This window comes from Chinchilla lanigera, unplaced genomic scaffold, assembly GCF_000276665.1.
Source record: "Chinchilla lanigera isolate Chin_1 unplaced genomic scaffold, ChiLan1.0 scaffold00002, whole genome shotgun sequence".
NCBI lineage: Eukaryota > Metazoa > Chordata > Mammalia > Rodentia > Chinchillidae > Chinchilla > Chinchilla lanigera.
The window spans coordinates 17,070,000-17,095,125 of record NW_004955403.1 but is presented as its reverse complement, the minus strand read 5'-3'; the positions used below and the strand labels follow the sequence as shown (position 1 = coordinate 17,095,125).

The following is a 25,126-nucleotide window of genomic DNA, read 5'->3' as shown; positions in this document are numbered from 1 at the left end:
ATTATAAGAAGCATCTAAATATAAGTCACAAAAATGAAACTTTTATTATAAACTCTCATAAAATAACAGACAAAATCAAATGATTTAAACTACAAAGAAATGTAATAAAAACAGGAGAAAGTCATACAGAATCCTGTGGCTGAAATACTGTTCTAAGATTTTTTAAAGACTACATTTATGCAGCAGTCCCACAGCTGTACCAGCTAAATGCTATGCTGTTTTCAGCTTTGATTTTTATATGAATTGTTTAGCATCAGTGGGTTTCTTTAGGCTGAACTTGGCCATGTCTATGCTCCTTCAAAGCTCTAAAGTTTTATGGTTTGTACAATTGTTTATCTGTGGAACTCAATTTCAGTTTCAAAGAAGTCTTAAACATTTTTGTTCCATACACCTTTCTGGAAGTGTGGTGAAGCCAGTAGGGTTCTCGAAGTATATACTATAACTAGAATTACAAATGGTGTTTCCAAAACATGAAAAACATCAGCTTGATATAGTATTCTATAAACTTCTTAGCACATTCAATAATAAGATCGGGGGTAAGACTAAAACTAACTGCAATTTGCAATGTCCGGAAACAAATATAAGATATCTGAAACAAATAGTCTATTAATACTATAGTCTGTAGCCTATATTCCCAATAGAAAGGGATGCTAAATTTTAGAGATTAGTAAAAATAAAGTGCCATTTCCCCCCCTCATCATCCTGGATTGAGCTTGTGAATTCTACTTGTGGATCTCTCGAAGTCTCTAGGCCACGAATCGCTGCAGCACTCCAGGGAGCACTGCTGAGAGCAGGGCCCAGCAAACAGGAGCACCCCAGCACTGAGAATGTTCCTTCAGGACTGCCAGGAGACGGTAAGGACCAAAGGCACGTTTAACACCATTCTAGCCCTTAAGGTTTTGTTTTATCGCAAACTTCATAGTTCATATGTCAGTTCTGTTTTGGGCTAATTCTTAAAACAGTTTAAGATTTCATTTATATAAGGTTCTCAAGTGCTTTACCATCTGTCATTCAAAAACTGATGAAGGGATAGGAACTGCCCCCTTAGCTCGCCTCAAGTGTTTTTCTTGTAGTGTACTTAATTTCTACCCTAACCTATTTACTAACTTGGCCTCCAGTCACCATTTCAACCTGGCACCATATTTTTCCTAATTATATTCTCAATCCAGTTGAGGAGAAAAAAATCTTGCAAATAGCTTCTTAACATCACAATTATTTTGAAAAAGGGTATTTTCCATATGAATGTTCATGTATCAATTTTGTTTGCTTTAAATAGCAAAAAAAGTAGTTTAAGACGATACAGTCTGAAGAAAGGGAGAAAAAGAGAAAATTGCCATCTCATTTACACATCCATACAGCGATGAGCCACCACTTCTGGTGAAGTTCGCTGCAGCACAGCCACCCTTTTTGTTTCTAGGTTACTTATGAATGTTTTACACTACAGTGGTGGAGTTAAGTAGGTGCAACGAAGGCCAAATAACCCACAGCCTAAACTATTTACTAATTGGCCTTTTATGGAAAAAGTTTGCTAGCTTCTAATGTAGTACAACCAGGAAGATCTGCTTTAGATCTAAAATATCAATAATAAGCTTATTTACAAAAAAGTATACTACCAATATTGAAAGTACTTTAAAAAATGAATAATCTTTTTCTCAAACTTTTTCATTCATGTAAAACAAAGAAATCATATGTTAACGTCGGGGCAAGTGGTATGTTGTGCTCCAGTGCAGCACAATCTGGAGTAGAGACACCTGTAAATTGAAGTCTCTGTTACTGGGGGTTAATGTCTATTCTCAACAGCCAAGGCTAACAGAACATGCTTGATCTGTTTTTCAATGAGGGTATCAATGGCTTATAGACTATCAACGTGCCTGTTTTTATCTGTAATCTGCTCCTGCATCATCCTGAGCTTTGCAGGAGGAATGTATGCTCCACCCGTGCGAGTGAGGAGAGGATCCAGCTCATCTTTCTTCTTCTTTGTGACAGACTCATCTTGAGCTGAGCTCTGGTTTACTGACGATTCTGGGCTTCTTCTCCCTGGAGATGCGGATTCCCGGGATCTTTTCCTATCCATCTCTCTCTCTCTTTCTCTGCGTTTTTCTCGGTCCCTGCTTCTGTAATATTATTTTGGAAAGGAGAAAAGACACTATAAAACACGTTTTTACAATGAACTGAACACTAAATGAATGAGACCTCAAGTGGGTCCCAAAAACTCAGAACCGGAAGAGCAGTTTAGGCTGATGAAGGCACTGCTTAACAGAAAAACATGTCACTTACACTAGGGCAGCGATGGTGAACCTTTGAGAGCTTATCAGGCTACTGCACGCGGGCCATAGGTTTGCCACCACTCCATGAGGGCTTGAAAGCTTTACAGAATTTATAGGACAACCAAGAAGGGGAGTAGAAAGGGGAAAGGGAGGACAGACTCTGCTACTAACTGAAGAGAGAATATTGAAAAACCGAGCAGGGTATTCAGGCCCAAGCGAATAGAACAATCAGGAAACAACAAAGGGTCATCTGTGACAGTAGCTGGAAAGATGAGTCTGCGTGAGAGTGAACTTTTTAAAAGAGACAACCAACAGACTTGAGTTTTCTGCGCCAGAGGCAATGGTGAATTGTTACAAGTTTCTGAGTGGAAGAGTGACATGAAAATAGTGTTTTAATCTCAGCACTCAGGAGGCTGAGGTAGAAAGATTCAAGACCAGCCTGCACTACATAGGGAACCCATCTCAAAGAAGGTAAACTGGACCGTGGCATGGTGTATACGGTAAACTGTACAGAGGAGAAACGAGTTTATTTCTGATAATGGCAGATGTAGATGTAAGGCTGCTATAAAAAATTAATATTTAGAATTGTTTCTTGATAGAATGAATGTGTTCATTAAGAAGCTCACAGGCTCCTGGTGATTTTGAGATGAAAAAAATTTTCTAGCCACAATTATTCTTCCCTCTAATATAGGTGATTATCTTTCTTAAGCTAACACTTTTAGAACAATCACAGTACTGTTTTCTGAAACCATTAAGAACAAACAAGTGATACATTCCTGACTTTTTGCTCTTTCCCTAAGGAAGAATGCTTGTCCAATTAGCCGTTTTCTTTTACATTGTCTTAGAAACTCAGATCACTTTGCTTATGTATTGCGTGAGACAGTGATCTGTATAAATACAATGAATAAAAGTTTTATGTCATCATTACATCCCTAGAAAACTATAGGTTTTAGCAAAATCCAAAGGGTAAGTTTGAGACATAAATACAACTTACGTACAGTTGTTTTAAAACACAGTAATACAGTAATTCTTACGTGAAGAAAGAAAAGCAGCTACCTACTCAGGAAGCGGAGGATCGTTTTGAAACAGAGACTGCCAAGGAGAACTGACAGATTGTACATTCTAAGAGGGAAGAGAGGGCACAAAGTGGTTTCAAATATAAACTCCCACCAGTCACAAAGGCAAATGCTCCAAAATCTACCCACCAAGTTTCTTCTTACTGTGAATGTAGCATGTTCCAGGAGAGGTGACAGCGCAGAGTTACGGACACTGGTTATGATTCTTCTAAGACTAAGTAATACAGCTAGCTCGGTGATCACATCCTTATAGTATCATGTTCATTCTTCTTGCAGAGCACAACGAGTACTCTCAGTAGAAACATTTGTTATCTTCAAATGTTTTTATAGACTGTGAGCCTTCATATTCTACGTAACACCTAGACTGCTGCTTAACAAAGTGACTGTGTGGATCCCGTGAGATTTTACTTACACTCTGATCAAACAAGGAGTTGTACTGAAGTCCTACAGTCAGGGCTTGCAAAAGAACACCCCCACCCCAAACAAATACGAAACAGTAAAACCATGTGCTTTGGAGTCAAAATTCAGTTCGAATTCTAGTTTCAACAACTAGTACATGGGTTAACTGCAAGTTCAATCAGTTATTTCATAACCTCAAAGCCATTTCCTTATTCATAAATCAGCCTGCCAAATAAAATGGAAGTAGCTGTTTTTATCAAGGCATCATTTAAGGTACTAGCTGGTGAGCCTGGCTTTGTAAGATAATTTGATGTAACACTTTACGATTAGGTATGTATTAGAATGTAGTGAGAAGGAAATGATATCAAATAATGTACTTTGCTGAGTACAGTGCAGAGAAATCTGATCAAAAGTATAGTGGGGATTAGTCTTGATGGCTGTCAGGGGTAATACGTGACATATCAACAGGACATCCATCTTAGCAAACTATACAACACAAGAGACAAATTCTGAAGCTGGGGGACTAAGAAGTACAAACAGGGAAATCAGAACAGCTGGCTTTAAAATGATGACAAAGATAGGCAGATGTCTGCAAAGGGACAGTGAAAATTATTGAAGGAGAAAAGAGAACTTACAAGATAGGTCACGGTTTCTTTGCAAAATATTAAAATTTGTTAGTTTTGTCACATTAATTAAAAACACAAGATCAACCAGTCTGTACAGCAGGGAAACTGGAACTCTATTACTTTCTACACGCTATTCAAAGTGCCGTTGGTTCACTGCTTATCCCTATTCAAATAAATATGCTAAAAATGTATCTTCAAGCTTTCATTTTCTGAGTATTTACTATATTGAAACACAGTAGTTAAGATAGAAAGCTATTCTTAAATTTAATACACCAGACAAGACAAACACTGTCACACTAATTTTACAGATGAGGAAATGGAGGCTCAGAAGGAAGTTGGTAAGAACCTATCAATTTGTATAACTAGTAACTCAGATTTGAACTCTAGTATGTAGCAATACAAAATCTGTACTCTTTCCATTGTGCAAGACTACCTCACTAAAAAAGTTAGAACAGATAGTCCAAAGTCAGTTTCAAATGACTAGTCAGTTCTCTGCGTCACTACTTCTACTGGAAGCAGGGATACATGCAGGTTAAGAGAGCACTATCCATGCAGTGCTTTCTGTAGTAAGCAGCTGAGAATTATTCCTATCTCCTGCAGAATTCCAGCTCACCTCTTTTTTCGGTACTGAGCATCCTAGCAAATGCACACCTACTTTCTTTAAGACTGCTACAACATTTAACTGGGAGTTTCTTTCCCCAAATGCATTATGTAACATTTTCCTCCACTATGCTTTTTCTTAAGCAAATAGATATCTTTTACTGAACAGGTTTTAAAACACAGTACGAAGATACTGGTTTCTAATATTCTCACTGAAGAAACTATTCCTATTTATTCAAGAGAGTAAAGAATTAAAACTACGTGCAGAACAATAACAAAGGCTTATAATACTCTGCTTCCTTTTGAGTAAAACATGAATGGCTCTTAGATCTGACTTTTCTTAAATGACTCCCTTGAAATTTCCAAATACTCCCATTCCAAAGCTTTAGCTTTTGAAGAGTAGGATCACCTGCTCTCCCTTCAATGCCCTTACCCGTTTCTCAACAGGATAAATCCTGTAAGTCCTACTGGCTGGAGGAACAGGTGAGTAGCTAAGCTCTCCCAGATCAAAGTAAAAACCATTTATACTTAGAAAAAAACCTACCAACTAGTTAACTCCATTGTCAATATCCTTCTACAAAGAAAATTTAGATAACTTTATGTTATACCACCCAGGTTTCATTTAGTGAAGAATTTCAGAAAAAAAAAAAAAAAAAAAAAAATAAGCCAAGCCTTCTGTTAGCACAAAATAAAAGTTTGGGCTGCAGGTCAGACAGACCTAGGCTTGCTACTGTTACGTTTTAAAAATACTGAACTGGTTCAAGCCTTAGTTCTCTTAGCTGTGAAACAGACATAATAGTATATACTTCATATATTTAATGTAATAAGGAAATTCAAGTATTTATTAGAAAGGTGGGTACCTAAAAATAATTGTTAGCTGCTGTTAATATTTTTCTTAAAAAGGAAAACTTAAGCAAACATAATCTTCCCACAGTTAAAATTTCCAATACTAACCGTGATTCCATACTCCCATCATAAGAATGTCCTCTTCTCGAATGTTCATAGTCAGACCTGCTGTAATCAAAGTAGTCTCTATCCTGAGGGGACCTTTCTCGTTCTGCATATCTAACATATGAAATGAAGAACCACAGTCATAAGTTGAAATCACATACGTTATAAACAATTAGGAAAGTCATACACTGGTAGCGCTATAGCAACTCTGTGAATGAACAAAATCTTGTCAAATTTTTAACAGCTCATTTTCCTAACACTTGCTCACTCCATCAGGATTACAAAAGGTTTCAGTTTGTGCACAGTAAAACAACTCCTGAAATTCATTTACCCAAACTTGTTCACACTGATTCACACTGTTCTTCATGACAGAAGTACACTTGGGGATCATGTATAATTGGCAAGGAAAAGGCTATCCTACAAAATAAGTCCTTTTGCCTTGCTGGCTTATTCAGCAAAGCACTGAACAAATGAGACGGATGTCTGGCTGCTCTCCATAAACACTAACTACTCCAAAAGATAGATTATTGCTTATCAGCTATTTTTCTTAAAACTGCATTATCAGATAACCATGAAAATGGACTGAAATTATTAGTGAATAAACAAGGATAGCATTAGGTCTATTATTTGAATCTTAAAAGTCAATAAAGTTACATTTTAAGAGAAGTTAATATACAATATACAAAGTAACATAATCCAATATTTAATACATACTTCCACAGTTAAGTTAAACACACAAGTACACCTACGTATGTTGTCTATATAGAAAATGAGAGATGTATGTTTTTTATACAGGGAGTAGTTAATTTGTGAAAGCAGTCACAAACCAGGGCAATTAAACCGATGTGCACAAAGTAAAAGTTTGGACAGATATTTGGTAGCATGCAATAAGGATGAAGCACATAGGGAGTAAGGCTGTTTCTCCCTTTAGAAATAGTAACAACTATTATTTGTAGCATGAGGTATCGAAATCCATGGACTCATGCACATTAGGCAAGTGTTTTAGTACTGATTATATTCCCAGGTCACAGAAATTATTTTTAATGGTCCTATCTTAACTGTAGTCCTCATGTGAAAATATGATAAATATTAATGCAACTGGACTGCTGATCTTAGTATATGTGCTGCCAGAGCGAGCACTGGATGGCTGATCTTAACTTAAGTATGATGGCAGTACATGCAAAAATATTTTGTAAACCATAAAGAGCTATGTAAATATAAAGAACAGCAGTAATAGCAAAGGCAGCACTTTAACACCTACCCTAAAATTAGGAAACTAAGACTAAATTATTGTACACACTTAGTATAAAAAAAAAAAAATTCTATTATACTTAAAACATTTAAAACTATTTACCTGTCTTCAGGAGAGGAGGTCCTCTGGTAAGAATTATAGTTTTCTCTTCTGTCATGACCAGAAGAGTGCTTTCAAAGAGAAAAATGAAGAGAAAACATTTCAAAATTATTCATGCTAAAATTATATGGATAATGAGTATATCTCTGAAAGTTGCAAACAGTTTAGAAGTGGTTTCAAAACTTTTTAAATCGTAGGAATAAACCATGTTACTTAAATGGATAAAAATCTTCTAACACTGCACTCACCTTATACCTCCTTTGGCTTATGAAAACACAAATTTAGTACAACTCATTAAATTGGGATAAAATAAACAGCTAAAAGCAACTGACTAACATATTTATAAAAAGTTATTTTTACTTTCAACAAACATTATTTGAGTGTCTGATATGTTTCATACTTGTTAAGTTCCAGAGAATTAAGAAAACATGATTCTCAAGAAACAGCGTTATGCCAAACCCTCTGAGAAACAATTACATTTGTGTACATTCACGTAAGTAATTTCTTGTAACATAAGAACTAAATGACATGATGTGAGACAGATATAAGCCATCCAGTTTGAGCACATATCCTATTTTAAAAATCCAAATACATTAAAGGAAACCAAGTATTTATTTTATGTGTAAGTAAATTATTCTGTACAACTAGTCTACACTGATATTGATGTCTTATTTTCTTAAGAACTAAAATTATTTTAACTAACTTCACTGTAAGAAAGAAAAAGTATTCAAGCAACTTAATCTTGAAATCTAAAAAAAAAAAGAAATTAATCAAATAACTTGTTCAGCAAATTTACATGCTTGCCTCCTTAATGAGAAAAAAAATACATTTAAAAATAGGAAATTATCCTGGAGAGTAATGTAAATAAATTCCAACTTCTATTTTATGAACACCTATTTAACTGCAGTTTGAATCTAACATTATCACAAGTAAACGGCCAATCTCATTAATTATTGAATATTTTGAACAGTATGCCCTAACTAGACTAATCTATGTATGTGCATAAGCATTTAATTAAAATGTATAATTTAAAGTAGCTGTAGTGTGGTTGTTACTTTACACTAAATGCAACCATCCCAAAAATCTTTTCTTTAATAGATATAACAAAGTATATCTAAGTAATAGTGTAACAAAGTATTAAAAATTTCATTTAAACACAATGAAGTAGGATTGGTAACAGGTATGAAATAGGTTTCTACAAAACTTTACATTAATAACATAAGCTAGGGGCTGAGAGTATAGTTCAGTGGCTCAGCATGTATCATCACTCTCTCTCTCCCCCTCTCTCTCGCTTACCCTCCTCTCCCCCTCTCTCTCTCTCTCTCTTCTTCCCCCCCTCCCCAAGTCAAATACAGAGTACAAGAAACATCTGAATCTGTACTAACATAAAATACGGTATTTATACTGGTCACTTACTAAAAGGGGTACCATTCCTACATAGACATTTTGAAGGATATAAAGGAGGAAAAGACTGACCAGGAGCTTATGACTTTGTAGGAGAGACAGTTATAAAGATGTCCATGATTAAACACGTTTCACAACGTGTAAATCTCTTTAGTTAAAAAGTGAATGAAGCTGAATGGTTTGCCAGGACCACGCAGGCAAGGTCTGAAAGCACATGGAGTCGCTACTCCCCTGTGTCAGTTCTCCACTGCTGAACAAAATACCCAACAATGAAACTTAAAGGACGATATTATGGCTTTACTATCTCCTAGGCATCTCTCAATAGGGAGAAAAGAGACAGAGAACAATAAAATTGCATTATCTGTTTTTTCTAAGACAAGGCAATTATTCTGACTACATTACAAAGAAAGTCTCAATTCTGTGCTAATGATTTTTAACACATCTCTGGAACATCTGCTGTGAACAAGAGGAAGAGACCAAAAACACTGAAGTTGTGATTCAGAAGGACTTCGTAAATATGATCAAGAAAGAAATGACTGGTGCACACACGGTACGTGCTAACAGGAGATCCCGAGTAGGGAACAATCACTGTGGCGAACAGAGCAGAGTGACGACAGCAGAACTTGAACTCAGCTTTGCTGCATGAATAGGACTTCATTAGGGTCACAGCAAAGTCCTCAGCCGCACCTGAAGTAAGAAGATCAGCCCCTCCCTGCAGCTAGTAGCTCACAATAAGGGGAGCTGGAGGCAAACCGAAAAGAGATGGCTGAGGCAGACGAGCCACTAAGCATAAAGGGCAGGGTGACTGAAGCCAGGCTGGGGGAGGCCACCAAAGACCGATCAGCACCATAAAAGGAACACCCGAAGCAGCAGTGGGAAGAAAATCCTGAGAAAGACTAATTATTTCTCTCTCTGTAAAACGTATTAGTCCAAAAGTCTCAGTGCTCTCGTCTAACAAAGGTTCTCTTGCTGTCTCCAATCCTACCAAAGTCATCCACCTAATGGGCCCTCAATAATTTAATGATTTAAGCAACAATGGGTCAATGACTATGTTATGACTTGTATCTAGATGTCCCCCCCAACTCCTGTGGCCATAGGTGGGGGCTTTTCGGAGATGGCTGGATATTGGGTATGTGATACAGGGATCAAGGATATAATGTTAGGATTAACACTTCTCCAACCTATGCATGAGTGCTACCTGGCCTAAGGGTGGGTAGTCTGGATAACACATAAGAAACAGAAAGAGGGTCACTGCTTCTCACTTGTTGCTGAAGCACTGCTACTTTGCTGCCTTCTGACTGCCATGAACTGTTTCTGCTCTGTGATGCCCCTTTGCCTTTGACCTGGCCAACTATGAACTGAAACATCTACAAAATGTGAGCTAAATAAACCTATCCTCCTTGCAGTTAGAGTGTTGAGTATTCTGTCTTGGCAATGAGCAAAGTAACTAAGACAGAATACAAATTGCGAAGACAGTAAATGATGGTATCTACTGACAGATGGAACTAGATGAGATGGCAGTGATCCCCTGCCAATGCAGATTTTTAAGCAAAGCCTGGATGTGTAACTAACATGGAGGCTGGAGAGAGTCACCTCGTACCAGAGAGAGGAAAAGATGGTGGCAAAGGAACTGTGCACCAGGCTTTGTGTCTACTGCCCACCGTCAAAGAGCGTGGAGTCTACCAGTTCTCTAAAGAACATGTAGGGGTGCAGCATTAGTGGAGGAAAGGAATGGAGAAGGGCCTATATCTGTAATTAAATAAAAATACATCTTCCTCTTGGACTTCAAGGCCCAAGGAGTGATGTGTTCACTTGTAAATCTATTTAGTTAAAAAGAGAATGAAGCTGAATGGTTTGTTCTGCCAAGACCACTCAGGCATGGTCTGAAAGCACAGGAGTCACTATTCCCTGTGTACTGGTCAGTTCTCCACTGCTGAACAAAATACCCCACAATGAAACTTAAAGGAGGTTATTATGGCTTTACTATCTCCTAGGCATCTCTCAAGCCAATCAAACTGACAATCAAATTTAAATATCAAACCCTGTGACTGCTCAGACCTCACTTCCTGTAACTTTCCACTACCAACAACTTGTTCCAGCTCCTCTACTTCATCTTTGCCAGTTCATGCCTAACTCTGCTGTCTCCTACAAATGTCTATTCAAATGACTATGTTTCTTTTCAATATATCTCACACTTCCTTATTATAAGCTTCAACCCCTCAGAGCTATCGATCTTCCTTACTTTATCCTACTTTTCTCCTCAGCAACGCCAGTCTAGCACTGAATTCTAATATACTATACAACTTACTTACATAAGTTTATGATTTATTTTCTGTCTTCTCCTGCTACTAGTAGATGTAAGCTTCATGAGAAGAAAGATTTCGATTCATTATTTTTCTCAAAGTGCTCGTAACAGTCACTGACACAGTAAGAATTCAGTATGTATTTGCTGAATAAATGAATGTCTAAAGTAAAGGACAGCACAGAATAAAAAGCCCATGTATGCTATGAAATATGCATAAAGAAGCTCATACCTGGAAGATATGCAGGAATCTAGACCAATGGGAGGAAGGGAATGTCTGCCTTTCTGGTCATATTTTCAGGAAAACTTTCTCCATGAGAATGATGGTATAATCCTGAACCATTTGTTATTGACTTTCTTTCATACGTGCTCACTTACATGATTCATACAGACAGCAATGTGTACAGAAAATACATCCTGTATATTCTCTCAACTGACTTTTCATACACTGTTACTACCTCTAGCCAAGTGTCAACCTTTGAAATTGTGTGTGAGTATGTATGATGCCACCCTAACGTCCTAATTAAACAAAGGCATTGTTACTGAAAGCATATGCTAATTGACTGTAAACTTGCATTTCCCATCGTAAGTTTTAGATACTTACTCTGATCTGTGCCACACTACTTTTCATTTTCTGTTGCCAGTTGATCTGATAAATCAAAACTCAAACTGGTCCAAGTTACAAGTACTCAGTTGTCTGAATTCCTTGATGATTTATTTTTTCTGTCTGCAAACACTACAAGATACAACAAACAAAGCTTGGTTAACAATGATAAAATGCATAAAAAATAAAAATACATTCTTTCCATACAGTGGGCATTTCACTACCTCATTTCTTAATGAATAAGCACAGATATAATAATTAGGTAAAATCTATTAATAGTTCCACAAAACATTGTATAACTAATACACATTAGTTAAAAGGCTCTGTCTTGGTTATTTTTCTCTTGTTGCTGGGACAAAATACCTGACACCCAAAATTATGGAAGGAAAGGTTTACTTAGTTCACAGTTGGTGGAGGTTTCAGTGCATACTTGGCTGGCTCTAAGGCAGAATGGCACATGGCAGAGGGCAACAGTTCATGGTGGTAGAAGACAACAAAAGCAACAAAGGAGCAGCAAGCAAGCCTCTTTCCTTTCCTCATATTATATGCAGGCTACACAACCTGCTACATCCATTACAGAATGGGTGTAACACTCACACCCATAATCCCAGCACTCACACCCATAATCCCAGCACTCACCCATAATCCCAGCACTCACCCCCATAATCCCATTGCAACATGAGTCAATCACTCACACTCATAATCACAGCACTCACACCCATAATCCCAGCACTCACCCATAATCCCACTGGACCATGAGTGTAGCACTTACACCCATAATCCCATTGCAACATGAGTCAATCACTCACACCCATAATCCCAGCACTCACCCATAATCCCATTGGACCATGAGTGTAGCACTTACACCCATAATCCCATTGCAACATGAGTCAATCAAAAGCTCTAGAAGTCCACCCCATGACTGCATGAGGCTTTGGGGGGACATCTAGACATAAACCATAAGAGGCTCCATAAAAAGAGAACAAACATTTTACTCTAATGGCTGAGAAGAATAAAAATTTTTTAAAAAAGAGATGTAACTGTATTGAAAATATTCTTGGTGAGGGAGACCTATACCTACATTATCTCATAGTTCTGTAATATTACACAAATGAACCAAGGAAACAATCACAAGAGAAACTGTATAAACTGAGTACAAAAAAACCAATATTTCTACATAAGATAAAAATGAAAGAGGTAATATTTACATGGTCACACTCACTCAAAAACAAATACACTCTGTACAGAAATACAAGGTGCTGACGAAATTATGTTTCCATGTGATCTGTTAAACGCACACAGGGCTGGGGATATAGCTCAGTGGCATAAGTGCTTGGCTGGCAAGCCTGAAGTCACGAGTTCAATTCTCGGTACCAAAATAAATAAATAAATAAATAAATAAAGGCACACGACTTTAGACATATATGCACATTTGAAAACTATGTATTTGGCTTCAAATAAGTGTACTCATCATTTTTAAATACTAAAACATCACTTAATACTCTTCTATTAAATAAATTTTAGTAGCTCTTGTAAAATGCTGAATTGACAGTTACACTCACATAGGACTGCCAATCAAGCATTTTATTGGGATTACATAACCAAATGGCTTACGGTGCAAGGTAATGAAATCACAAAAATAACAGAAAAAGGAAAAAATTTAGTGAATAACAATGAAGAACTGTGCTTAGGGGCAAAATAACTGAATGTAACAGAATATTATAGATTATCTGGTCTAATTTCTTCTTACATTTAACAATGAGAACACTAAAAGTAGGACAGGTCATTTAAATACTGTATAACAACATTAGTGACGAACCTATACCTAGAAACCTAGCCGGAAGGACTCCCAGTTAAGTATTCCTTGCCCTAGACCATGCACACAAATAGTTTCAGCACTATTACACGATATACAGCAGCTATCATTTATGGGGAGATACCAAAGTCACTAAGTCAAGATTCTTACAATGGTTAAAACAAAATAAAGTTAGTAAAGGCAACATGCAACCTACACAAGATTCTTTACAAACTAGTCAACCTACGAAATACTGTTGCAATCTAACATTACCACTTATGTAACTGCAGCTGCAGTTAGATTACTGTGCCTAACTTCGCATTATAAGCTCATTGCAGTCTCTTTTAATCTGTTACTACCGCAGTCGTGTGCAAAACTTACTAGCCTTCTTCTTTGGCGGAAGAGATGGTCCAGGACTTATTTTTGTTTGTTTCCTTTTCTTTTAAAGAGCTATGCTGATCCTAAGTCTTAAGTCATGTAATAGACCATATCCCCAGGACAGTCGTGGTTTTGCCCACAACCAGGGCATTATTGTTTGAACTCAGTTCCAGAGTAACTTTTCCTACTGGATTCTATACCACAGAAAAACCTGAGAATAAAGTATGTAAAAATTTCATAAAATCAAATTCTGTGATAGTAATAGCATGCCAAGAAATACCCCCTTTCCTTGAATATCCTATTCTGATATAATACAGAAGTTTACAGCCTTAATAAACGTGTATTAACAAAAGTCAAATTATGAAAATAAAAGTTTCAATGAGGAAAGAAGGGTCTGTAGGCTAGAACAGTGGTGGTGAACCTACAGGACCACAGCCTACCACTTTAGTGAAGAACTCAGTGGTAAGTTCACTGGAGAAGGACATATATATTCCAAATATATCCACCCTATTAAGGCACTGGTAAGAAGTTGTAGATGTATATAAAAGAATAACTGTATCAGCACTTTCTAAAATTGAGAAATTATAGGCACAATTCATAATTACTTATATAATCTTATTTAATTCTCATAATTACCTACTTTGGTGATTTTTTTAGCCTTATTCTTCAGTGACAGAACTAAGTTACCAACAGTTGAAACAATCCCTCCAAGTTACTGGTAGTAAATGGCAAAACTACAATTCAAAGATAAGTTTATCTGAGCCAAAATCATCTAATATTCCATCCCAATGAAAATGCCAATGTTAATAAACTGATGCCAAACTGATAAAATACAAGCATAATCTCTACTATCCAGAAAACCTTATCCTAAACTAGTCCATTCCTTCAAATTTCCAGATAGCAAAGGCATTAATACAACGAAAAAGCACTATTCCTTTTTGAACATGCACAGCAATAATTTTACAGATTCCTTTGTTTAATTAGTACACCAAAAATTCACCATGACCAGGTATACTATGAGCAAATAAATCACTTGACTCTACTGTTCAAGACTTCATTGAGTTCAATTTTTCTTCCCAAACTATCAATGTTTTTTTTAAAAAGCAATTTCTTATGCTGTTTGATTTCAAACTGCCTGACTTACTTAAATTTAATGAATTCTCTGACTGGCAACCTTTGTCTGGCAATCAAGTCTAATCTGCTACATTTCCATGTTTCAAAATGTAAAACTGATAGTATTGTACCAATAGACTGCTACTGCAGTTCTAACAAAAATGTATAAAGCACTATCACTGTCCAGACACCTACAGAATATGCCTGTAGGGAAATTCTGATAGTTCAACACATGTGTGCTTGACACTTAGACTAACTGGAAATTCCTGCAATGAGAGCAATTTATCTAAAGTTTATAGCTCTCCCTGCTCTTCTTACCATCACTATGTGGATTTTATGATGAATTATTACATTTCTCCCCTTGTCACAAGTAAGCAACTCAGTGGAACTATACCTTCTTTCCACAATAAGGAGGATATCTTACAGGAGGGGATGTAGTAGTACTCCAGGGAGCACTAGTTTGTATATGATGATTTTTCTCTCAGTTTCAGCAAGCATCAGGACACAAAATATTTAATAACCTTTTAAAGAATTCAGACTTTTAGCCAAAGCTATGAAACTGTAAACTCTGAATAATCTCAAAAATTCAGAACACAAGAAAATATTCAACTGATGGCTGAAATGCACTGCTCTCTAGATTATTTCAAGAGCAAAACACTTCTACCATTGTTACTTAGGTGTCCTCAATCTGTTTGAGAGGAACTCTATGAAACAACGTTATAAAACTGTTAAAGAAAAGGGGAACTAAAACAATGAGTTCCTTCAGCTTGTATCTCTACATTGGACACACTCACTGCAGGCTTGATGAATCTGAAACACTGTAAGGAACTCCAGGGGCAGAGACCAGCAGAGGTCACTAGGCTTGTATAAAGACAACATAGGATGGAATTTATTGTGCCAGGGTACAGGCAGACAGAGGGTGAAAAGGCAATCTGCCAGGAACAAACGGAAGTAGGCCCCTTTGGTAGGAACTGAAAGAAGGCAAAGGACATTGGGTGTGAAGATTTTTAATAAACATCTGTGGTCAAAGTTTTCTGGCAGTCTTGCACCTCAGTGGGCAGAGTCCTTGAAGTCTCCAGATGCCCAGGGAACTTCAAAATTCCTTGTCCTATCTTATCTCCTTTACAACATTCTGTGCTTGCAGATGACAGCCCTGGTGCTGAGCTGAGTTTCCTGCTGAGAACAGTGCCAGTGCTGGCAAGCAGGCTGGGGGCTGGGAGAATCAAGTCCCACTCCAGCCTTACAATAACAAAGGTCTGTTTTAATTCCTGGTTGCCCAGTGGGGAAAATGGTAATATTTACATTCAAAAACCTGTCCTAAGTTGGTTCTAAATGCCAAAATGGAAGGGAAGGGACATGACAGGATTCCTAGCAAAATTTTCCATAGGAGCAAAACCCTTGCCCCTTCCAAATACTGACTTTCCTTTTTGGAGGAACCAAGAAGAGTGACAGCTCATAGTTCTCAGGCAATTTTTGAAAAGACTGCTTTGTACTTTCAGTACCTATACTGACAAAAAATCCCTTTGCTTACGAAAATTTTCTTGCTGTATTTTTCATATGTGAACACAATGTCAAATTATTTAGATGAATCAGTAAAAAAGTTCAATGTGTACACTTCTTTAAACCCAATTCAAGTGGAAATACAAATCTGGATATAGATGATACAAAATTTAAAACAAAAATAGACAAATTCCTGCACTTATAGCTCCAACATTAAAAGAAGCATCTCGGGGGATCTTTGAGAAATTTGCCCCATGATATACCATGTAAGAAAAAACTGATATGAAACTTGACTTCAGCATAGACTCACAATTTCAAGGGAAAAACAAAAAAGAGGGTCAAAACACTCCTCTCACTTTTTGAAAGAGTCACCAAGTATGGGCTGACAATCCTTTAGCAGTAATTCTGAAAGCACTGAAAATGAGGAATTTTCTTAAGTTTGTTCTAATTCATTTAGCAAAACTTGACATGTGACTCGATTTGACTCTGGACACAACAAAGAACCATCAATGTGTTTGATCAGGGAAGGCTGACCTGGACCCAAGAAGGGGATTATTCAATATTATGTACCATATATTTATTTTATAAAATCTACAAAGTCTGAATGTCAGAACAGTTCTGGCTCCAAGAATTACAAATAAAGAGGAGATTTATTTTCCCTGGTGCTTGCTTCCTAGTCATTGTATATACACACATGCTCTTTGCCTCAGAATCCTCTGAATGACTAAAGATTTCTATGTTCTAGTACAGGGCTGGAAGCTGTGAAGAAGGTTCTGGGTAGTTTGTCTTTTAAGTAATAAAAACAAACATATTACAAAACGATCTGATTGGTCTCTGATTCTTTGTGCAGGAGAGACACCTTTAATTTTTAATGACTTTTAAACATTACCTTAAGACAGTACTATTCAGATGATTACAAAGATATTTTAATGAGCCCACTGACACTTATATCCCTACTGAAAACTACCCATTGTAAGTTGGGAGAAAGTACCCATATTTATTACCTAATCATGAAACAAGGTCATCATTAGTCTGTATTTAAGTAACCTCCCCCCCCCAAAAAAAATCAATGATACAATCATTTGGACGTACTATCTTAATTTTTTTAAAAACTATTTTCTCAGTACAAGGGAACGTCCCCAAACGCTCCTTTTCTTTTTTTTCTTTTTGGTTTTTCTCCGGTACCGGGAACCGAACTCACGACCTTGCGCTTGCCAGGCAGGTGCTTTTGCCGCTGAGCTAAATCCCCAGCCCCAACCAAACGCTCCTTTTCAACAGACTGTAGGTTAAGGGCAGGAATTTGCCCATTTTGTTTCAAACTTTCATCTATCTCTTGATTTACAATATTGATTTCAACTTGAGTTGGATTTAAAGAAAAAGTGCACATACTGAATTTCGTTACTGATTCATGTAAAAATAAATGATAACACTTGTCGGGCAATTTACCTACATTCCATCCCCTTTCTAGTTCCCTTCTTTCTTTTTCCCTATATAGCTGAGATATTTTTGATAATTCCACACTTGATATTTCTAGATCTTAACCTCCCAGTAACCCCTCTTACCCACGGTACTTTGGCTTTTCATTCCCATGATACTACCTCACTTAGCAAGGTTGCACAATGACCTTCTGATTGCTAAATCCAGAGAACTTCCTTCTTTTATCAGACAATGCTCTAGTATTTGGTACTGCTAATCCCCTTCTTAAAACTCCTGAGTTCTCATCATCTTCATTTGGTTTTCTTTCATCTTTCTCCACTGTTTTAATTAATATCTACTACCCCTACAGGTTTAATCTTTGGTCATGGAGTTGTCTGTTTCACTCATTTCTATATTCTCAACACTAGAGGTTCTCAATACATACTTGTCAAATTAACAAGTAAATAATCTTGGTCTTTTCTGTTTCCATATTCTCTCTAGAAAACCAGCTTCACTTCCATAGCTTCAATTACTGGTAACATATGAAATGACTTCTCACTCTAGCCCACACTTCCCTAAAGAGCTCCAAAGCTTAAGTCCAGTTGGTCGTAGGAAACCCCTATGTGTATGTCCCAAACATCCTCCACATGGAGGAAATCCAAACCGGAACTCTGCATTTTCTTCTTCCCACCCCCACCTGCTCTTCCTCTAGGGTACTACCTACATTTCCCAAGGGGCAATTTCCTTCTCCTCACTCCTGATCAGTGATTAAATCCTGATTCCATTTCCTTGAGAAAAAAACACATCTGTCCCTGCTTTCCCCCACATTCTTCTACTGCATACGGTTCATGGAAGGCTACACCCAGGGATAATTCCAAAAAAGACACTGCTTTAGTTTCATTTTAGAAGGCAGATTGGTTTTGCCCTCTAACAATTATTATGAGATAATTATCTCTAAGCTATAAAAACTCTTCCATCTTATCTCTAAATGTATAATTTCCCAATGTATACTACTACCTTCCATTCATGTAGGGCAAAAACATCCTCTAAATATTAGTAAACGTGCCCATAGAGAAACCTGTGCTCGCAAATTAAAAGCACATTACAATACATTCAATTCTATTCCATAGTTTTCAAATGTCCTTTAAAGAAGTTTTTAAAAAAGAACTTTGTCTCTCTGCCTATGGTCAACGTTTCTCTATATGTGTTAAATAGAATTTCCGTAGAGGCAGTCTCTCTGCTACTAAATGAAACAATCCCAAGGGACACGCTTCCTTGTAAAACCCTCAATCACTTGCACTTATATTCTCCTAACTTGACCTCTTAGTGTCTTAGTTTCACCATTCATTCCTTGGTTTACTTACAGCGCAGCTGCCTACCAATAAGATTTACCTTTATTCAGTAATCCCAACACGTCATTCATTGAGCAGAACCACAATGATTCACTGATCCGTATTGTTTTTCTTGGTCTAGTTATTAAGTACGTACCATCTTTCATAATAAGAACAACAACAAAAAAAACTGAAACCTGTAATTTCAAATTGGTATCATGATCCTCACTACTCAAAACATGTCCAGTGTAACCTACAGAATGGGAAAAAAATTTGCTCACTACTCTTCAAAGGACTATTATCTAGAATATATAAAGAACTAAAAAAATTAGATCTGCAAATTTAAAAGTCCCATTGGAAAAATGGGCATCTGAAATGAATACACTTCTTACTTAGTAAAGTACAAATGGCCAATCAATACACGAAAAAAAGTTCAGCACAGCTGGTTATTTGAGAAATGCAAATTAAAACAACACTGACATTCTACTCACTCCAAAAAGAATGGCTATCTTCCAGAAATCAAATAATTATAAATGCTGGCAAAGCTGTAAGGGTTGGTGGGGGGCTTTATTGTAGGTGGCAGTATAAACTGGTATGACCACCATGGACAAACTAAGAGTTTTCAAAAACTAAAAATAGAAATTCCATTTGACCCAGCTATTCCCCTTCACAGTATTTTCCCAAAAGAGTTAAAGACATATTACCTTGATACAAGACATCCTTTATACATATGATATACGCACATGTTTATAGCAGCACAACTCAAAACAGTTAAATCTTGGAAGCAACCTGTATGTCCATCAACTGATAGCTAAAGAAAATGTGGTGTTTATACACATTGGAGTATTACCATGCCACAAAGAAGGACAAACTTGAGTTATCTGTAGAAAAATGGATGCACCTTGAGACCATAATGTTAAGTAAATCAGAGACACAAACTTAAATTATCACACGTATATGAGAAACCCAAAATACAAAGTGCAAAATACAAGACAACGGGGAAAAATGTGGTAAGAGAAACAGCTCTAATGTTTCTTTTTTTTTTTTTTTTTTGATTTTTCTCCAGTACCGGAACCGAACTCACGACCTTGTGCTTGCCAGGCAGGCGCTTCTGCCGCTGAGCTAAATCCCCAGCCCTGCTCTAATGTTTCTAATCACCCACTGAAGGCTTCCTTTTTCATTTAATCAAGTTTGTATTTGCGCAGAAAAGTCTGCAACATTCTACCAACTGAAAAATTACACAGAAGAAAATAGGGTTAGTAAATGGTGCAGCTGCATCAATAGCTGATCCTTATATTAAGCAGTGGCTCAGAAAAGTAGTTCCTGAGAGAATGAGGAAGTATGCAGCCAAAGGAAAGTATGGCCACAGTTTTTGAGTAAAGGTGCTGCCTGTATATGGTGGGGTGACACGTATGTTAAGCAGCATATACAAGATATCAAAAGGTTCATGCTCCTATTGCTGGGTAGACAAGAAAAGTCTTCAAGGGCAATAGCTATGTTATAAGCACAGTACTGCCTGAAAAGTGGTGCAATTACACAGGCCTGGGATATGGACACTGAGTCTTAAGAACAAGTAGGAATTATCTACATTGAAAGGGGAAAAAAGTCATTCAGGAAATGATGAACGTAGAAGAATCTCATGCTGTCTGAGCAAAGCATACAGTACATATAAGAAAACAACACGGATGAAAACGAGACTCACAAAGCCAAAGTATGAAAGGCCACATTCAAATACACCGAACTTGAAGTTCTTAGCTTCAAAAGCTGGGACCGTGCCTGACACTTAATATGTTCCACTTCTAAAATTAAATTTTAGAAGTGTTATTGTGGTTTTTTGATGATTATTCCAATATTCTTCCTACACAGAACTCTCTATAATGCTGTCCTGACAACTTCCTTATCAAGGGTTACCATGCTAGCCTTGACCGGCCTAAGTCCTTCTGAACCGCCGAGCGCTTTGTCATAACTATACCACCACAACATGATTAGGTATCACCCTGTTTGGCTTCATGCTGACCTGGAGAACAGCTTAAATAAATGTTTCTGTTGAGAGAGGGGGCAAAAATTGCAATCCTCTGCAGGCATGGGAAGAGGAAATGTGACCTTGTAAGGTTCTGTCACCTTATAAAAATGTACCAAATTATCGAGTATGCCATGTGCTTTCACTCTATCTTCACACCACTTTTTCTCCGCCTCTGCCTCCTACTCTGTTTTCGGTTTGCCTAATTAGTGCACGAGCTGAGGATATTCCACAGCTGTCAGTGTAGCTTGGAAAGTGGCCTTTCAGATTATTAGAGAGCCACTTAATCAACCACATTCTGGTTTAAAGAAAACTTGGAGGTACTGGCTTCTACAGAGATATGTATGAAGCAATCCCTAGACCTGTGATGGCAAACCTTTTGCAGACCAAGTGCCCACACTGCAACCTCAACCCCACTTATTTATCTCAAAGTGCCCACAATGCAATTAAACCTGACTGCTCAGCTGCTGGGGCGATGCTGAGGTGGCTTGGCTAGCATGCTGACAGAGAGGGCTCCGTGTGCCCACTGCAGCACGTGTGCCACAGCTTCAGCACCCCTGCCCTGGCTAGACACACCACCACACCCCACTACAGAAGCTCCTGTCACTCTGTCTAGAATAAAGCTATACTAATAAACCAATTCAGGGAAGGACTCAGAAATGTTTAGTACATTTCCAGGCCAAGACAGCCCATACCTCATTTTTGGCAGATTTTCCCTGAGAAAGACTTACAGCCCAGCTCTAAATAACAAAGACTTGCTAACAAAGGCCTGCTTTAACCTCTTCCTCTCCTCATGTGCTATTTTTTTTTAAAAATTTATTTCTATTAGTAATGTTTACAATACATAAGGATTACATTCCTTGTAGGGAGTTGGTACATGTACATAACACACCTTAATTCTTCCTGTCATCCTCCCAACCCCAATTTCTTGGTACCCTGCCCATCTGCAAAAGATCTCCCTAGTTCCTCCCATCTTGAAGAAAATGCTTTGAAAAACTGCATTCTTTTAATCCTTTAAAATGTTTCTTCTAATGTCTACTGGTGACAAAAAGTACAGTGAGTTTGCCTAAATCCATTATGTTAGTGGTCTTATTCTCTATCACCTTCCCATGCTAGGAGTCTCGGATTTAAACAGCAAAGTAGAGAAATTCAACAAAGTCGCGGGGGGGAGGACAAGCACAGTATATCACCAATAAACACTCCTTTCTTAGGCTAGTGGTAGGCCAGGCATGAACAAGTTAAAGATATACCAGGTAATGCAAAACACAGTCTACATACAAGTGAACAGTACACAGATAACATGCTGGTTAGGACAAGGACATCACAAATAAATACACTGTGCCACTAGGTCTCAGGCAGTCCCAGGTGTAAGCCGCTGTAGGTTGACCAGCAATGTACAAATTATCAGGGAAAAGCATTAACCTGTAACAACTGGGTCACTGGAAACACTGACAGAGTTAAAAAAAACAAAAAACATCCACACAAAAACTGGTTTAGGAAGGAGAGCTACTAGTCTGAACTCTAAAAGTGCAACTAAATTATCCAAAGTGGGGAAGCATGTAGTGGCATAATAAAAGGAAAACACTAGCTGGCCATGGATTAAACACTCTAAAGCAAGAAGGGCAGTAAACCTGACTGGGGCACGGGGGAAGTTATAATATTTCCCTAGGGGATGAGCTAGACCAATGGTTCTCAAATTGCGTAGTTTGGTGAAAAATAGATTGACAGGATCCCATTCCCCAACATCCGATTCAATGATTTGAACTGGAGTGGGGAGGGAGGCAGGGTAGTGGGGTATCCAAAAGTTTTCCCTCCCTTTAAGTCTAAGGAGATACAGCTTCAGGAGACCACACAGTTGGAAGCACTAGGCCAGGTTATTACAGCAAAGTTATTGGCCTCTAAATTATGAGCAAGACAGTCTTAAGGCCCCAGTCAAGTGAGCTGGGAAGGACTATACAAAAGTGGCACAGATATTTAGAAGTGGAAGCGAAACACTCAAGAATCAAAGAACAAGGGTTGAAGCACACAGGAGATTCATCAAGTGCCCAGTAGTAAAAACAATACATAGCTAAGTCTGCACAGCAGGCACCATACATAGTACCTCAACTGTATGCTTTTTCTTCATACTTACAGCAACCCACCTACTAAAATAGGTATTTATTATTATCTACAATTTTGCAGATGAAGAAACTTAAGCCAGAGATATTAAGGTACTTGCCCCCAATAGTAGTCCTAATAAGCACTGGAAGAAGACCGAAATCTCTGGCTGAAATCAGTCCAGTATGAGGTACCAGCGCAGAGGGTCTCCTTCTCTTACAGATCCTGCTTGTAGCAATGCTTCTCTTGGATGGATTTTTTTCAGGTAAATCTGCCTTTCCAAAGTAAGATGATAACTGATGTTACCGTCTGTGCTCAAAGGCAATCCTAAAGCAAGACTAGTCTAAAAGTAAACCTCTTAAAAAAAGACACAGGATAGCGGAACTTCAGAGTATCAAGCTTGTTTATCTGCCATCTCTGGTCTATGGGTATCTAAAAACACAAAGGAAACTGTTCCCTAACTTTAAATCACTTAGGTCTTACAGCTAGAATTGTTTTAGGTCTTACTGTCTAGAAAACACTCTTTCTCCATTTACTCACAAAACTGTGAGGACTAAGTGATAACGGCGGGGGGGGGGCCTGCAATTAGATCTAGCGAAAATAACTATTACCATGATATGGAAGGGTATTGTAGGATAGCGGAGACTGGAGATCCACATTGGGGAGTTGATCACAATATTGGAGGTAATCCCAAGGTAACAGACGAAAAGAACACATAATGAGAAACAAAGCGTCCCCGGAACTAAATAATAGGAAAGATCAGTATTATGGGTCCAATCCATAACGAATGAAAATGTAAATAACCAGTCACAGCGATAGTGAGCTGGAAAGAAGCATGAGAGTGCCACTTCTCCATTGTAATCAGCTACAGTTCATTAACCCCACCCCCACGGCCCTAGGTCCAGGTACTAGAAAAAGTGAAACACATTGCACACAAAGGCGAAGAAACGGGCGCCGAGGCTGAACAGCAACAACAAAGACCCTGCGGAGACGGCCCCAAAAGCCAAAAGCCTCACTAGGAGGCCAGGCCCATCGCGCAGGCGGAGAATGAGTTTCTAGTCGCGCCTTTCCCACTCGCTCTAGCCCTAACCTCCTGGCTCGCAGGTGGCGGGAGAGCCACGCGCGCCCCACTGCCGCCCGCAGCCACACCAGCGTGGCCGTACCCGCTCCCGGGGCTATCCGCCCGACCCAGGACCGCCCCCCACCGCAACTCCCGCTCGCAGTCCGCTGCGAGTTTACGGAGTTCTGTAATTACCTAAAGCTCCACCGTGCCGCCATGACACCGGATGTACGTCACTTCCCCTTCCCGAGTGCCGACCATAGGAGGAAGGCAGAGCATGAAATATACAAAGCCGGCCGCTACATGGGCTTTGATATGTTACAAAATCAAATTAATCATGATACCATATCTTAATACCATATTCAAAGCAGTCTATACAGCCACACCCTTACCTCACCAAAAGCAGGACAAAAGAGAAGTTGGTGTGAACTACGAAGCCCAGCATGCACCGGGTGAGCGAGAGGAAATGACGAAAGACAGTAGTCACTTTAGCGTGGGAAGCCTGCAGTGTATTATAGGAACTGTAGTTCTTACAGGACGGGTGCAAGGGTGCTCACAGGAAACTCGGTATGGTAATAACTAGGATTTAGCACTTTACTTTAATCTCAGACAACTTCTTTTCATTTGACCCTAAAATAGTCTTTAGTAGTCACTTTTCAGTAGAAATGTGTTTTTTTGTCAGTGTTGGGAATTAAATATAAGACCTCACACATGCTAGGCAAGAGCTCTACCAATTAGCTGCACCTCAGTCCTTTCAGTGGAGATATTTAAAGACCTCTTCCAGACTTTTCACTTTGACCAAAAGCCTAGTAAGCAAAATAAATAAATATGAAAAT

The 25,126-nt window shown here is 38.2% G+C and overlaps 1 protein-coding gene across 2 annotated transcripts in view; it reads right to left on the bottom strand.

Annotated features, from left to right (window-relative positions):
* Positions 1–24,538, bottom strand: part of Cwc22 (CWC22 spliceosome-associated protein) — a 55,331-nt gene extending 30,793 nt beyond the window's left edge. The window contains exons 1-5 of one of the 2 annotated variants that reach the window (XM_005373357.2): positions 24,486–24,538; positions 11,581–11,712; positions 7,274–7,341; positions 5,923–6,033; positions 1,872–2,114 (exon numbers count right to left, since the gene is read on the bottom strand). In XM_005373357.2, the coding sequence (XP_005373414.1) occupies positions 1,872–2,114; positions 5,923–6,033; positions 7,274–7,341; positions 11,581–11,607 (449 nt within the window). In that variant the 5' untranslated portion in view covers positions 11,608–11,712; positions 24,486–24,538. Of the gene's footprint in view, positions 1–1,871; positions 2,115–5,922; positions 6,034–7,273; positions 7,342–11,580; positions 11,713–23,841; positions 23,958–24,485 lie in introns of those variants that run through there. The other variant, XM_013512563.1, reaches the window with a different exon arrangement.
* Between the last annotated feature and the right edge of the window lie 588 nt (positions 24,539–25,126).